The following is a 15,553-nucleotide window of genomic DNA, read 5'->3' as shown; positions in this document are numbered from 1 at the left end:
ATGTAAATATTTACAGTTTTAGGGGGTTTTATTGTTAGGTGAAAATGGCACAGGAATGTGTGTAGGGGCTCACTTTAAAGTCCAAACTTTCCAAGCAGCGCATGCGTACATGTTGCTCTAGGGTTAGGGTTAGGGTTAGGGTTACGAGTCTTAAAATGCGCTGCAGCTGTGCTGCAGCTTCCACACCTGCATGGCAGCTGACGCTGCAATTAAAGCCTGACTGCAAACTGCGCATCTTCCAGGACCCCGACTCATTATGCGACGCAGCTGACTCGGAGCTTTTAAATGGGCAACTTAAATTAGCGGCGTAGCAATTCTGGCGTACCGGTGCAGCAGCTTACAGACGGAGCTGTGCAGCTGCGCATCAAACGGAAAAGAAGCGGAGAAAAGCAGCACCTTTTTAATGCCGCCTCTTCCCGCTTGGGGCGTGCGGGGGGCGTGTTCATGGCGGCATTCAGGTAAGGGCTGTCTGAAGGTTATACCTTCATGACGTCATGAACACACCCCTTTTTGCCCGTCTGTATCCCGCCATAACCTCACTTTTCAGTGTCTTTATTACTATGGTGTTTTATATATTTTATTTTTTATTAATTGTTTTACTTTACTTAATTTATATTTTTACTTTGTGAACCATCTGGGGAGGCCTCACCTTGAAAGGTAATAGAGAAATGCCTTCAAGAAATTAGATAAAATATCCCATCTAGTTATATAAATTGAGGTGACAAGCTGCTTTCCCCATTTTTAAGACTACCATGTTTTTATTCATGAATATCAGTGAATGAAATCAGTTGTTAATGCCTGTTAATGATACCTTTCAAAAATAGAAATCCTCCTTCTATCCTAATTTTGCACACAGGCACACACTCCTTGCACTCAAGATGGATGAAAATGATTTCACAGGTTTTCTTTCCCAACCATCTCCAAAATGTCTGAAATAACATCAGCCAACATTGTCTCCCTTTGTTTTGTATCAGCAGGAGCCTCTGACACATTTTGCTGAGGGCATGGCAGGTTAGGATCCAACTCACTTGAAGATTGCATTAAAAGAAGTCACAACTTTTGTTGTCTTTGGCTGATCAAGCCTCCCACTTATTTGTTCAGATGCTATAAATAGCACTTTCACAACTTCTTCCTGTGGAACAGAACCAGCAATGCAGTGAGCCAAGCATTCTTTTACTGTCTAACCCTACCACAAATGTAAAGGAGACTGCCAAGGAAAGCACTGTATTAATGATTCTGGGAGATGCCAATACCTTTTGTTTGCTTCTTGAGCCAAACAACAGTTATTAGCATGGCATTCCTTTATCATTTTAATTCACACTCACCTACTTTCCTAAGGCTCTATCCTTAACAGTGTTTTTTTATCATCGAAAAAGAACTACAACTGGCCATAACTAATCCCTGAGTTCTATATCCTAATGGTAATCTGAATCCAAGCTGTTCTGGCTCTTTATTTTTAACCACAAAAAAAAAAAGTGAGTGAGAAAGGGGGAATGAAAGGGTCTCTCTTGCTTTTAGCAACATACAGACACAACTACCCGAACAATAGCTAAGATGGTAGGATTTTAAAAACATTTTAATTATTTCTACAGGAAACAAACACTAGCCAGAAAGCAGTTTGGATAAATAATACTTAGTTTTCAGAGACTTCTGATACAGAGCTTTCTTTAGTTTCTTTTTCATATGGTCATATGTGCATTAAAAAGCAAACCAACAGCAGTTCTCCCATGTTTGTCCTGGATCCCAGAAGGATACAATTAATCACTGGACATGTATATTTATTGAAATAGTTAACAAGCAAAACTTAAAAAAATATATATCAAGAGCAAGGCATTTTGGCTTCTACCTCCTTCAGTTGCCAAGATCAATCTGAACCGCATACGTCACAGTTTCAAACACACTGTTATTAGCATTCTTAGTGGGTGATGGTATTATACAGTAAGGAGCTGTATGGTGTTATACAGTAGAAACCCCTAAGTCTAAAACTTCCCCCTTTGTCCAAAATTAATAGACAAAATAAATAAAAAATAAATAAGTCTATGAATCTAATGATTTCCCCTTTTGTCTAAGTATTGGCAAAAAGGATAATTTATGGATTGAAAACTCTGATACCACACAGAGGATAATATCATAATCCACTAACAATCTTGATAGCGTAATATTCTGCACTGCCATCTTGCATGAAGCTCAGTTTCATATTTGGCAACTGAAGAGGACAGATGCAGAATATGTTAAAGTTCTGTTTTTAATCACTTCTATATATATTTATTTGCAGTATGAAATCTTCAGCACAGTTATTGTCTCATAACACAAAGAGATTCACATTTGGATGGCAACTTTTATTGGTTTGAGGTATTTTATATAAAAGATATAGGATTTATTTATAGACAATTACTTAGTATTTATTATAAAAGAATAGAGGTCTAGTAACTTTATCAAACTGAATCTTTCTTCTATCAACACATTTTTCCAAGGCTGCTTACATTAGCGATTATGCAAGTAATTGCTTCATTACACAGCTGGCTTTTAGATTTTTTTTTAACAAACATATCAGACTCAACATCGTTTTATTTAATCAATGATCTGAGGTGTAAAACATTCACTCATCACATGTACAGATAACTGGAAATACCCAATCCATGAATTAAAATATCCATGACATATTTCTCAAGAATAAATACTAGTTACATTAGGTTCTACTGAATCAATTAGGCAGAATAGCCTTAATTTATAGCCCACAGATTACATTGGAAGATTCCTGAAGATCCCTGTGAGTGTTTGAGTGTGTGGAAAAGATCCAGGTTTCCTAAAGCCAGGCTTACAGGTTTCATTTACGTTGGTGCTGGCATCAAGACGTGAGCCAGGAATTGTAAAACATTATCGATAGATACAACAGGGTAGATCCTACATACCTTATCAAAATAGAATTGATGAATGGTAGTTTAAAATGTTTCAGTCAGTTAAATGCAGCACGAAGTAACAGATAAGCAAGTCCTTTGATTGCTGAATATACTTCTGGTTCATGAGAAGCAGTAATGCTTAGTGTTCCTGAATTTTTGGAGTTCTCCTTAGTTAATAAAAAGGAAAACCAGAAACAATACTACATGCCAGCTTAACTGTAGGCTGTCCACTGCAGAAATTTTGTCTTCCAAGGTGTGGAAAGAAACAATGGAACAGAGTTTAGAAAAGAAACCTTTCTGGACTACATTCATGCATTGCAATTCCAATCCCATGATGACTGGGAGAAGGACACACAAGCAATATCTATTCTTTCGGTCTCATCTCCATCACAGATCTTGGGAAAGATACTGCTTTGGACTACAACACCCAGAATCCCACAACTACCTATCTGAGGGGTTCCAGGAGCTATAATCTAATAGAATAACTTGCTCCAGCCTTCTCCTCCATACTGTATGAAGGGATGCTTTATTGTTTGCAAAGTCAATATTTTTAGAAAGTATTTGATTTGTGACTTAGATTTTCCAAGACTAAAGCTTTGGACTTACAGTATATTTTTGTTGCAAGTACAGTATATAAATGGCAGAATGAGATGCATCCAACTACTGGGCTTTTAACTACACTAAGCCAAAGTCTTCTTTCCTCAAGGATTAATAGTTTTCCAAACTACAGTGGACCCTCTCCTTACATGGGGGATCCGTTCCGGACCCCCCCCCCCCGCATAAGGAGAAATCTGCGTATGCTCGCACCTCATAGGAAACAATGGGGCGCATGCATGCAGTGGAAGCACACCATGTGCACACAGGCGCGCAGACCATTGTTTATATTGTCATGCGGCTTCCGCATGTAGTGCTCCCACATATGGCGCGGGTGCACTGTATTAAAGAGCAGAATGGCTAAGTCACCAGAAGCAGAAACTATTCAGGTTGCACTTTATTTTTTCATCAAATTGTTATTGTGCTGTTTTTTTAAACTTTCCAAGAAACCTGGGTATTATCACAATGCTTTTCCAAACATATAATGATGAAACTTTAATTTTAAATCTTGGTGTGTTCATCTTGCATATGTCTACCAACATACTTAACAATTCTGCGAACAATAACACAGTCTTAGTTCCACTAAAATCAATGGGATTTCAGCCAAATGACTTTGCACACAAGTGTGGTCCAATTCAGACTGCCAGCAACTGTCAGTGCTTATCATGACTCGCATGGCTGCCTTCAGACCATAAACAATGAGAATACCTTAAGGAATGTCTCTGATGACAAGATTAAGACAGAAGTGCTTGAACTTGATGGGGAGATCTGTGCAATATTGTTTCTGGGTCTTTATATTTATTGTCTGGATTCATCGTAGCTGCATAGACTTCACTGTATGCTCTGCAGACAAGTTCTGTGGACAGTTTTATTATCTGCTGTCTAAAAAAAAGCATACCAAAAAATGGCTACGTAAGTACACAACTGATGACTATAAAGCAAAAGGTTAACCTCTAAATCTCAAAATCCATGTGCCAATTTCACAAGAGAGAAGCCTTGCCTTTGGTGAAAATATCAGTATGCAAAAGAATCTTGTAGCATCTCTGAAACCAACTGGCTGAGCAAAAAAATTGTAGCATAAACTTTTGTAGACTTGGTCTACTTGCATCTAAGGAAATAGACCAAGTCTATGAAAGCTTATGCTATAACCTCTTTAGCTCAATAAGTCTAAGGTGCTAGAAGTTCCCATTGCATACTAATGTGCCAGAATAACATGGCTATGTCTCTGAATTATATCCCTTTGGTGAAAATAGTAGTACGTAGATCAGAAAAATGTCTGCTGCTCCACCGCACTGCTGTGGGCAAACAGAGCACCTATGCCATTCTCTTAGGATCCTTGAAATAGTACTAGTAGCATATGGCAGCGAGCTGCTACACTTGCTAAAATAAGGAAGATGGACGGGGGCTGAAAAGACGCACACACTGTGGCAAAAGCATTCCTTCCTTATGAAATTTCAAGGTTTTGGAGGTCTGAACTGGAAAGATGGAAAAAGGGCTGTGTGCGCCCATCAATTAAACCTTGCGGTCTCTTCCTGGCCCTTGCGGTCTCTTCCAACTCTATGATTCTATGATTCTATGAAATCATGTCAGGAAACCATTCACCCTCCCATCTGACTTCCACAAATCTAGGCTGCACAAAATCATTAGCCATGAGAAGGAGGGCATGCTTTGGGCTCAGCCTTAAGGGCAAGGCTCTTCTTTGGTCCTGGGAGCTGGTGAGCTGAGTGATGTGAGGGGGCAGGGTTATTGAGAAAGTCACTTTATATATCCCTCACTGTCATGCAGACTCTTTGCCACTCAAAGACTGATAAAAGATGAGCGCATCTGACGTATTCACTGGGTGCAAAAGCTCCTTAAATAACCTTTTGCTGCCCCCCATTATGCCATTCCCTGAAACAGTATGCATCCTAGAAGATAGAGGGAGAGGCATGGTGACTTTGGTCAAAACTCTAGGAACCTCTCACCTCTGGTTCAGTGACTGCACATTGTAAAGCGTTTATCCAAAGAGACACAAAGAAGGATAATGAATTCTGTTACAAATCGTCATCTACAATCAGAGACAACCAAAATACTTACTTAACAGCAGTGCTTAGGAGAAAATTTATCTGTGGCATTAGCAGACCATCAGGTGCTGATAAATAACGATCAAACTGGACCTAATATAAACATCAGAAGACCATTACATTCTGTGGATGTGTGAGGGGGGCAGAAGGAGAGAAAGGGAGAGAGTGCCAATGTACAATTTATAGATTTTCTTGTCAACATGAGATTTATCTGGCATCACTCAAGGCCATGAAACATGAAATTGCCCCCAAATGTCTAGGGGACATGGAGAGCTTTCCAGAAAATATTGACCCCAAATCTCTAGGGGACATGGAGAGCTTTCCACAAAATTTTGGGTGGAAAGTTTTAGTGAAACTAAAAAAAGTGTAAAATGGCTCAGGAAGCCTCCACTCCACTCTGATCAGACATGGTGAAAATATGTCACATGTCTCTAGAGAGCATTTGGGGGCATAAGAGGCTTTGTGTTTTGGGGGGGGGGTTCGTGGAGGATGAGGCCCTCCAAAGTCTCTTGGGGGAGGGTTAATGTGTCCCCCTAGCCTTGAAGTTTCCCACCCCTGAACTAGAAGCATATTCTCTCCACAATGTATTGTTAAGATTTGGGGTGTGGGATAGGGAGATTATCTCAAAAAGCAGCATATCTGCTGGCCCCTAGTACATATTGAAAGAAAGAGTGCTTCTTCCTAGTTCAGTAATTGTATTACAAAATGATTGTAAGGGAGCCTCAGTGTATCTTTTGAGGCCAATATAGAAATGCATTATGAAATTAATTCTAGGGCAGGAGTGGGTAACTTGCCAAGAGTTGAGAAGGACCCATCAGCCACCTCCTGCAGGATCTTAGAGGGCTGCATCCCACTGCTGTGTCTTATACTTTCCTGCCTTTCCCTACACATTATTTTATTTTTTAATCTCCCCTACTTTTTTTAGTTTCACTAAAAATTACTCCCACACTCTGTGGGTCTGGGAAAGCTCCAGATGGCTGGCCACTTTTACCACTCATCTGGCTGTTTTAAGCGCAGGAAAAGTAAGACTTTCAGCTTGGGACTAGGCTGTTGGAGAGCATTTTTAGGTGTTTTTGTTCACTGACCCCTAGATTTGGGGCAGGGAGGCTCAAAAATAGTGTTAGGGGTCTGTATGATGCAGCCTGTGGGTTACACTTTTCCACCCCAGCTGCCAGGTATCCCCTCATCAGTCTCTGCTCTTTCCCAGGAATCATTATATGGCCTTCATTACTTTGTAAAGAAAAGTTCAACATCCTGCTCCTTACTGCTAACCTTTAAGTATGCAAAACCTTTTTCTTTATTTCTCTAGCTCAAAGTAAAACAATAGAAATCAGCAATTAATAGAACAACAGACATATCATAGCATGACATACTAGAAAGGTTAGGCCAGAATGGAATTTGGTGACCATCTCTTTTATGTGTTCTAAGACAACACCAAGTAAGTACATTATTAACCATTATTACAAGGGACGTGTTTGCTTTTAACCTCTAAAGCATCAAAAACAGTGGCAACAACAGGAGCATCATAACCACCTCCATCATCACCCTACTGTCCAAACTGACAAAGTTTATTTTAAAACATAACACAGCTAAATGTGAAATACCAGTATCTTACCATTGCAGCTTTTAAGGACATAGCATCCATACTGGGTATATTTGCCAAGGGACCCTAAAAATACAGCAGAACTAATTAAATACATATATAGAATTAGTGCATGTCTGTGTATATCACTGCTAAAGTCTAATGAGAATGTTTACCATAGCAAACCCAAGGAATTGTGTGTTTGTTATATTGACTGAGTCCTTGCTTTAAAGCTTTTTTTCACACACTCATCAGGTATAAGAGGCCCCCAGAACAGTTTTCAAAGGTAAGCAATAGGACAGTCCCTGCCCTGCTCAGCCTAACAACCCAAAAGGTACAAGACAAAAGTTAAGGAGATCGGGATGGTGGGGGGAAATTAATATACAGTTCATCTGTGTAAAACCTATCCCTGTGGATCCCTGGACTATACAAATGAATATTTCCATGAATACGTAATATAACATGTGAATCTTGCTCTGTGTTCCTGGGGTGAAGAAAACAATACTGTTCAAAAGTCATGTGGATTATCAACTGCCAGAAAGGGAGAGAGAAGATCATTATTGAGCCCGCGATGGACAGAGGGACCTAGAATCCTAGAAGATCATGCAAAATATGATCATGCTATTTTATGCCTGATCTACACAGCATAGTATAGTGGTTTGAGTGTTTCATTATGACTCTGGAGACCAGGGTTCACATCCTGGCTCAACCACTGGGTGACCTGAGGCAACTCACACTCTCTCAGCCTCAGATGATGACAACGACAAATCCCCTCTGAAGAAATTTCCAAGAGAACCTTGTGACAATTTCGCCTTAGGGTTGCCTTAAGTTGGAAATTACTTGAAGGCACACAACAACAACAACAACAACAACAACAACACATTCATGACATATAAAACAGCCTTGCTTTCCAAGTCTTGAGAATAAAATATTCTTTCTTTTCTTTCCTTACTCCAAAACAGTCAAGCATATTGGTAAAAAACTGTTTATCTTCACAAATGTGGAGGCAAGTCACTGGTTCATGAGTGGAGAAACTGAAGGAAACAACCATTTCCCAAATACCTTTGATGAACCAAGTTGTCAAATTTAAGTTACTGTCATTCATTCTATGATTTTTGAGAAGCTACTACATTTCTTCTGTATATCAGTGTTCCACACAAAGCACACACACCCCAAAATATAAAGATTGGGATTCAAAGAATGACTCCATTATGTCTATGTGTTCTGGGAGCATTGGGATGCTAACTGTTTTAATTTGAAAGGGTTTTCAAAGCCAGACCATTATTTTGTCTTTGAAAATAAAAAAAAGTTAAAAGTTCTAAAGTTGTACTATAGATCCCAATACAATTTAGTCAATCAGTTGAAATTATTTTTTGCAACACTGAAAGAATCCCGACAACTTAAGAGACACATACAGGCATATACTCATGTCTTTATTGGACATGTTATCAGATTGCAGCTTAATTGCATAATAACAGCAAGCTACTCACAACAACACAGAAATCAGTGAGATTCAGGAGTTCCAAAATTACACCTTACCTGTTCTGGTTTGTGCTGCTGTACAACATTATATATGGAACTCAATCCCACTCTAGTTAATACATAGGAAGCTTGTTCATTTATAAGGGTATCCAAGTGTGCTTCAATCTGAAATACAACAAGATATGTTTATTTATTAGGATTGTGTTTAAAGTCATTGTTCATTACTGAAATAAAATTAGGCTCAAGAAAACCAGTTTAACACAACAAAACCGTTTTTACTATAGTACAAAATTCAGTATTTTTAACACCCAAAGCAACTACAGACTTTAGATTTTTAAAAATATATATATAAGTTGGCTAAATGTTTATTACTTGATGTCAGTTCTTCTTCCCTTGGTAACCAAGTACTTACCTAGCAATGATCTGTGTACACCTTAATTAACCCATAGCTTATGAATTTTAAGGACAACTGACTTGCTACCTCTTCAACTGGAGAAACTGTAATACAGTCGGCCCTCCATATCCACAGATTCTGCATCCATGGATTTAGCCATCCACAGCTTGAAAACAATTTTAGCAATCCAAAAAGCAAACCTTAATTTTGCCATTTTATATAAGGGACTCCATTTTACCACACCATTCATTGTATTTAATGGTACTTGAGCATCCACAGATTTTGATATCCACAGAGGTTCCTGGAACCAAACTCTAGCAAACACCAAGGGGCCACTGTAGTAGATCAGTAAGGGAAAAGCATTAATAGTATGTAAGATTCCCAGTCAAATTCCTAAGTGCTACTCATTTTCTCAAACCTCTCTCTATGTTGGGGTAGAAATCATGCAGACCTCCAGATGTTGCCAAGATGCAACTCCTAGCATTCTACACCACTAGCTATGCTATTTTGGACTGATGGGGGTTACAGTAAAGCATCTGGACAACTGCATGATTTCCTTCCCTGTGCTATGTAACACCAGCATTTCTCTGACTCTGACCAGCTTTGAAGTTAAGACTCAATTGGAGACTCTTTTGAACACCTCCACCATTAGAGGTAAGGCAGGTTATTGTTGTTGTTGTTAACTGCCCTCAAGTCATCCCCAACTCATGGTGACTCTGTGGCCCCCTTACCCCCCACTGCTCAGCTTAGGTCTTCTGACCTTCCTGACTGAGTCTAAACATCTGGTGTGTGCTCTTCATCTTTTTTCTACTACCCTCTACCTTTCCTGGCATCATTGTCTCTTCTAATGAATCATGTCTTCGCATGATGTGGCCAAAGTATGACAGTCTCCGTTTTTGATTTCCAGGGAGAGTTCAGGCTTGATCTGTTCTAGGACCCATTTGTTTATCTTTTTAATGCTCCATGGTATCCTCAGCACTCTTCTCCAGCATCACATCTCAAATGAGTTCATTTTCTTTCTGTCTGCTTCCTTCACTGTCCAGCTTTCACATTTGTACATGGTAACTGGGAATACAATGGCCTGAACTATTCTGACTTTAGGGTTCAGATGTATGTCTGCTCTTCACTATATTTTCCAGTTCTTTCATAGCTGCCCTTCCCATTCCTAGTCTTCTTCTTATTTCTTGACTGCAGTCTCCATTCTGGTTAATGTTTGATCCTAGATATGGGAATTCTTTAACTATTTCAATTTCCTCATTGTCTTAATTGAATTAGTGTATTTCTTCTGTGGATATTATTTTTGTTTTCTTTATGTTCAGCATCAGACTTGCCTTTGCACTTTCATCTTTGACCTTCCTTATTAACTGTTCCAATTCCTGAATGTCTTCTGTTAATATTAGGGTGTTGTCTGCATAACTTAGGTTGTAAATGTTGCTTCCTCCTGTCTTCACTCCTCCTTTTTTTGATTCTAATCCTGCTTTTCTTATTATGTTTTCAGCATATAACTTCCCTTTGCCTACTGGCAAATCTGTTTCCCTGAATTCTGTTCTGATGGTGGCCTCTTGTCCTTGGTACAGATTCCTCATCAGGACTATCAGATGTAGTGGTACCCCCATGTCTTTGAGTGCATTCCATAGTTTTGCATGATCTATACAATCAAATGCTTTGCTGCAGTCTATAAAACACATGCTGATTCTTTTGGGGAATTCTTTGGTGCGCTCTAGTAGCCATCACATGTTTGCAATGTGGTCCCTAGTGCCCCTTCCTTTTCTGAATCCTGTTTGCATCTCTGGAATTTCTTTCTCCATGTGTAGTTGGAGTCTATGCTGCAAAATTTTGAGTGTTATTTTCCTTGCATGTGAGATTAGCACTATTGTCCTATAGGTACTGCAGTTTTGTATATCCTTTCTTGTGGATTGGTATGTATATCAAGTGTTTCCAGTCTGTTGGCCATCGTTTGTTTTCCATATTTGTTGGCATATTTCAGTTAACACTAAAGTTGCATCTGTCTGTAAGCACAGTAGCAGTTCAACTGGGATGTCATCTGTTCCCGGTTATTTATTTTCCCCCCTCTCCTTTATTGCAGATTCCACTTCATTTCTTAGAATTTGGGGTTTGTCTTCATACGCCTCCTCATTCCAAATATCATTCATTCCCCCATCTCTTTTTTATAACTCTTCTGTGTATTGCCTCCAGTGTCTTTTTATTTCTTCTTGATCCTGTATAATGTTCTATTTTTCTCCATAGAGCATCCCTGCCCTCAGTTTGAACTTGGTTTTAATTTCTCAGATCTTTTTATAGAGGTCTCGCGTTCTTCCCTTTTTGTTGTTTTCTTCTATTACTATGCATTGATCATTGTAGTATTTCTCCTTATCCCTGTGTGTCAAACATTGGAGAGCTGTATTCATATTTCTGGCTTTGTTCCTATCTCCATTTGCATTTGCTTTTCTTCTTTCTTTTATTGCATGAAGTGTTTCATTTGTCATCTATTGCTTCTTATCTTCTTTTTGGCCACTGATAGTGTTTTTTTGCATTCATTCTTAATTATGTCTTTGACTTCTGTCCACAGTTCTTAAGGTTCTTGGTCAATTATACTCAATAGTTCAAATCTGTTTGTCACATTGTCCCTGAATTCATCTGAAATGTTATTCAGGTCATATTTTGGTATAATGATGGTTTTTTCTTTCTTCTTCAGCGTGACTTTGATTTTTGTTATGAGCAGTTTGTGGCCTGTGCAGTCAGCTCCTGGTTTGGTTTTGGCCACAAGGATAGAGCTTCTCCATCTTCTACTTTCAATTATGTAGTCTATCTGATTTTTGTGTTCATCATCTGGTGATGTCCAGGTGTATAATCTCCTATCTGGTTGTATGAAGCCTGTATTTGTATATACTCAACTATAAGTCGACCTCATGGCTAGGCTTTGGGGCCAAAATTATGGATTTTGATATGGCCCATGGACAAGTCAAGGGTAAAACTTTGGGGGAATGAAACAAAGCAAAGTTTCCAGCAGAAAAGCAAAGGAAAACAATGCCAAAGCACTTATAAAATATCAGTAGTAATAAGTGTTTGTATTTATACTGAAGGCAAGATGGATGAGAGAATAGAGGGGGAGTCAGTGATTCCAGGACAGATTACATTCTTACCTTTCACTGGGGAATGGTTCCTTTTTTGGTAAGAGTTAAAGCACAGTATTTACATTAACCCGTGGATAAGTCAACTCATTTGGGGGGGGGGGGGGTTCAATTTTTTGATTAAAATTTCTAGACTTATACATGAGTATACACAATACCTTAGATTGTTGATGTCCCTTATTCCTATTTTCACTCCTCTTTCTTCTCACTTGCTAGCACTGTAAATGATGCTGGATACTGAATGCATCTCTTACTGTGCTGCTGAAGATATACACGACTGAGAGCAGGTTGTACACATCATTACTTATTTCCTTGCTCTCCAATGCCTTGGAAACAGCTCTCTGTGCATGCATAAGGTGGTACTATAAGTCTTCAAAGATACAAACTTGAGGGGTAGCACTGGGATCTGTTGCAGCTATGTCTCCTGATGTAGGATCTTAGCCAATGTAACATGCAGTCTTACATTAGCAAATAAAAAAACTGTAATATGTATGTCTATTTATATATCCATTTGTGTAATATCTATTATTAGATGCTTTGTTTCTATAATATATTAAGGCCTGTTTCACAAAAAAACCCCAACCCCTAATTGATTAGTTGGAGATTCATCTCTACCATTCAATTCTGAGGTTCACTGGATCTCTGGTTCAGCAAAAACCTATTAGTAACATCTAAAAATGCACAATGCAACTACTCCTAAGAGGGACCATATAAAACAAAGATGGAGATTCTATCCAATAAAGCAAAAGGTGGATTTTGACAGCATATTGTGCTGCCTTTCTTTTAAAATTAGCTCATGTTGCAGGAATGGCTGAGCTTTACATTTCCTTGCTTCACTGCCTAGGGGTTCTTTTATCTTAACTCCCCATTAATGAAGTTTTTTGTGGTTGTATGCATCTGTATGTTTGCTTTATATATAAAGCTGTGAGGATACACACATTTATGTTTTATTTCCTGTTAATGTTTAATGGCAAAGAAAACACCAGGAGATTGACTTTGGGCATTTACCTGATACTGTAACATTTCTAGTCGTTTATCTGTGAATTCAAACAGAGCTAGTGTTGTCCTCATCATATGAAGTGAATTCACCATGAAGGTTGCCATGTCAGCAGATCCTAAGTTACTAGCAGACACAGTACAAATCTGTAACAGCGGATCCAGCACACAAGAGAGAACCTAAAAAGAAGACAGGAGGGGGAGAAAAGCACACATAAAAGAAATACTGTATCTGATAACAAGTCTTGGGTATTTCCTGTTCTATTAATTTCCCAAAGAAGAGGGGCAATGATGAAAAAGAAAACCATGTTAATCTCTCAGAGAAGACTCAGTTATTACGAACACGTTCTGTCAGTTGTTTAAGCAACCTTAGGCTGGTGATGCTTGATTGGAAGAAGGATGCTGCAAAAGTAAGTTGTGGAAGCAATGCCAGTTCAGAACAGAAGGCATTTAATCGTGTTTGGTGGTCATATTTAAAGGTGCTCAGGGGAAAAGACAGTATGATCAATAAGGATGCACATCAGACCCACATAGCAGTAGAAAAGGCTGCCAGGCAAATTTATAGAATGTCTTCCTGGGCAGTTTGCAAAGTAAGGTTCAACAAACATCAGTCTGGGATGCCTCAGGGTGGCTGATCTGATATACAGCCGTCCCTCCTTGTCTGTGGACTTGCCATCTGTAGATTCAGCCATTCATTGAGCTCAAACCTGCATTGTCCCCAACGACAGCATGTGCATATGGCCGCACTGCCACTAGGGACAATGAGTCCTGTTGTTCCTAATGGTGGCACTGCCACATGCACACACCACCACTGGGGACAATGGGGGCTGTCCCTAATAGTAGTGCATCCATGTGCAAGCGTTGTCATTAGGGACAATGTGGATCTGAGCATCCACAGATTTTGGTATCCACAGAGGGAGGGGTCTCGAACGGATTCCTGCAGATACCAAGGGCTGACTGTACACCTAAGCCCAGGACAGAATCACTCATTGTGAGTTGCAAAGCATGACTTTCAGGGCTCTGTTTTTAACAAATAATTGCAGACTCCAATAGCCATAATTGTTGTGTGCCTTCAAGTTGTTTCTGACTTATGGAAACCCTGAGGTCACAGAGTTTTATTGACTGAATTTGTTCAGGGGGGTTCAGCTTTGCCTTCCTCTGAAGCTGATGACTTGTTCAGTGTCACCCAGTAGGTTTCCACAGCTGAGCAAGGGCTCAAACCTTGGTCTTCCAAGCGTCCTAGTCCAACACTCAAATCACTACACCACGCTGGCTCTCCATAGTTACAGAGACTGAAACGCATCAAATAAGCATGTTAGATGAAACCTTAGAAATAGTTTGTGATCTTCTGGGGACAACCTGAGCAGTAGTAATGATTGATCATCTTTTAGACACTATCCTAAATTCGTTGTTTCAGATCAGGATATAACCCTGGCAGGATTCAGCTAATCTCCCCTACCATCCGTCCTTTTATGTGTGAAAAGGGCATTTTTTGCATCTTAATCTCACTCCCCTTGCCTCAATTCTCACTTCCCTGATTCATAGGGAGGTACTAGAAAAATAAATGGCATAATGGGACTTGTTTACAGTAGCCTCATGGAGAGTTTTCTGTACAACTCTGCAATGGACTTGGGAGACACTTGTGATATGAGCTGATTTTTAGAAAAGCAAAAAACCTAGTAGAATGAGCCAAAATGAGAGCCAGTGTGGCATAGTGATTTGAGTATTGGACTATGACTCCGGAAGCCAAGATTCAAATCCCCAGTAACTCATGAAACCAACTGGGTGACCTGAAGCAAATCACACTCTCTCAGCCTCAGAGGATGGCAAAGGCAAACCCCTTCTGAAGAAATTTGCCAAGAAAACCCCATGATAGGGTCGCCATAAGTCAGAAATGACTTGAAAACACACAACAACAACAACAACAACAACAACAGGTTAAGAACATGGAAATAATTGTTTTTCCCATGAAAAATAGGGGAAGCAGGAGAAGTTAATGTTATCTGGCAAGAAAAGGCCCTGCATCCGTCTGTCAAACTGTTGTGGCTTGGCAATTTTAGATTCACAAACTGTAGCCATTAATTTACCTGTACAAAATCAGCTTGACGAGTATCCAAAGGAATAACACATGAGTCATGGGAGGCTAGAACCTCACGCAGCAGAGCAAGTGTCTGATTCAGTGCAGGGCTTGGACCAAGATCTGCAGGTGGCAATTCAATCTGCAAAACAAACAAGAATAATGAATCTTGTAATACCACAAATTTAGAAACTCCTTACATGTGGTCCTAACAACATACAGAAAGCGCATGTCTCCCAAAATCTCACTTATGTATTGTATGTAGTAGAGCAATGTTTCTCAAGCTATCTGATGTGGGGGAGTGGCAATTACTGCCCTCCAGCATGCCAAAAAC

General features: G+C 39.5%; 1 protein-coding gene across 2 annotated transcripts in view; it reads right to left on the bottom strand.

Annotated features, from left to right (window-relative positions):
- Positions 1-684: 684 nt before the first annotated feature.
- The window catches only part of LOC149305286 (conserved oligomeric Golgi complex subunit 6-like), a 38,073-nt gene continuing 23,204 nt past the window's right edge, over positions 685-15,553 (bottom strand). Inside the window, exons 14-20 of one of the 2 annotated variants that reach the window (XM_089477800.1) lie at positions 15,230-15,361; positions 13,155-13,322; positions 8,679-8,786; positions 7,173-7,226; positions 5,571-5,650; positions 4,203-4,376; positions 685-1,132 (exon numbers count right to left, since the gene is read on the bottom strand). In XM_089477800.1, the coding sequence (XP_089333926.1) occupies positions 4,229-4,376; positions 5,571-5,650; positions 7,173-7,226; positions 8,679-8,786; positions 13,155-13,322; positions 15,230-15,361 (690 nt within the window). In that variant the 3' untranslated portion in view covers positions 685-1,132; positions 4,203-4,228. Of the gene's footprint in view, positions 1,133-2,318; positions 4,377-5,570; positions 5,651-7,172; positions 7,227-8,678; positions 8,787-13,154; positions 13,323-15,229; positions 15,362-15,553 lie in introns of those variants that run through there. The other variant, XM_089477799.1, reaches the window with a different exon arrangement.

The sequence above is a fragment of the Sceloporus occidentalis genome, unplaced genomic scaffold (genome assembly GCF_023333645.1).
Source record: "Sceloporus occidentalis isolate IW3139 unplaced genomic scaffold, rSceOcc1.0.p SCAF_12, whole genome shotgun sequence".
Lineage (NCBI taxonomy): Eukaryota > Metazoa > Chordata > Lepidosauria > Squamata > Phrynosomatidae > Sceloporus > Sceloporus occidentalis.
Note: the sequence above shows the minus strand (reverse complement) of the source record. Positions and strands in the feature narration are given on the sequence as shown.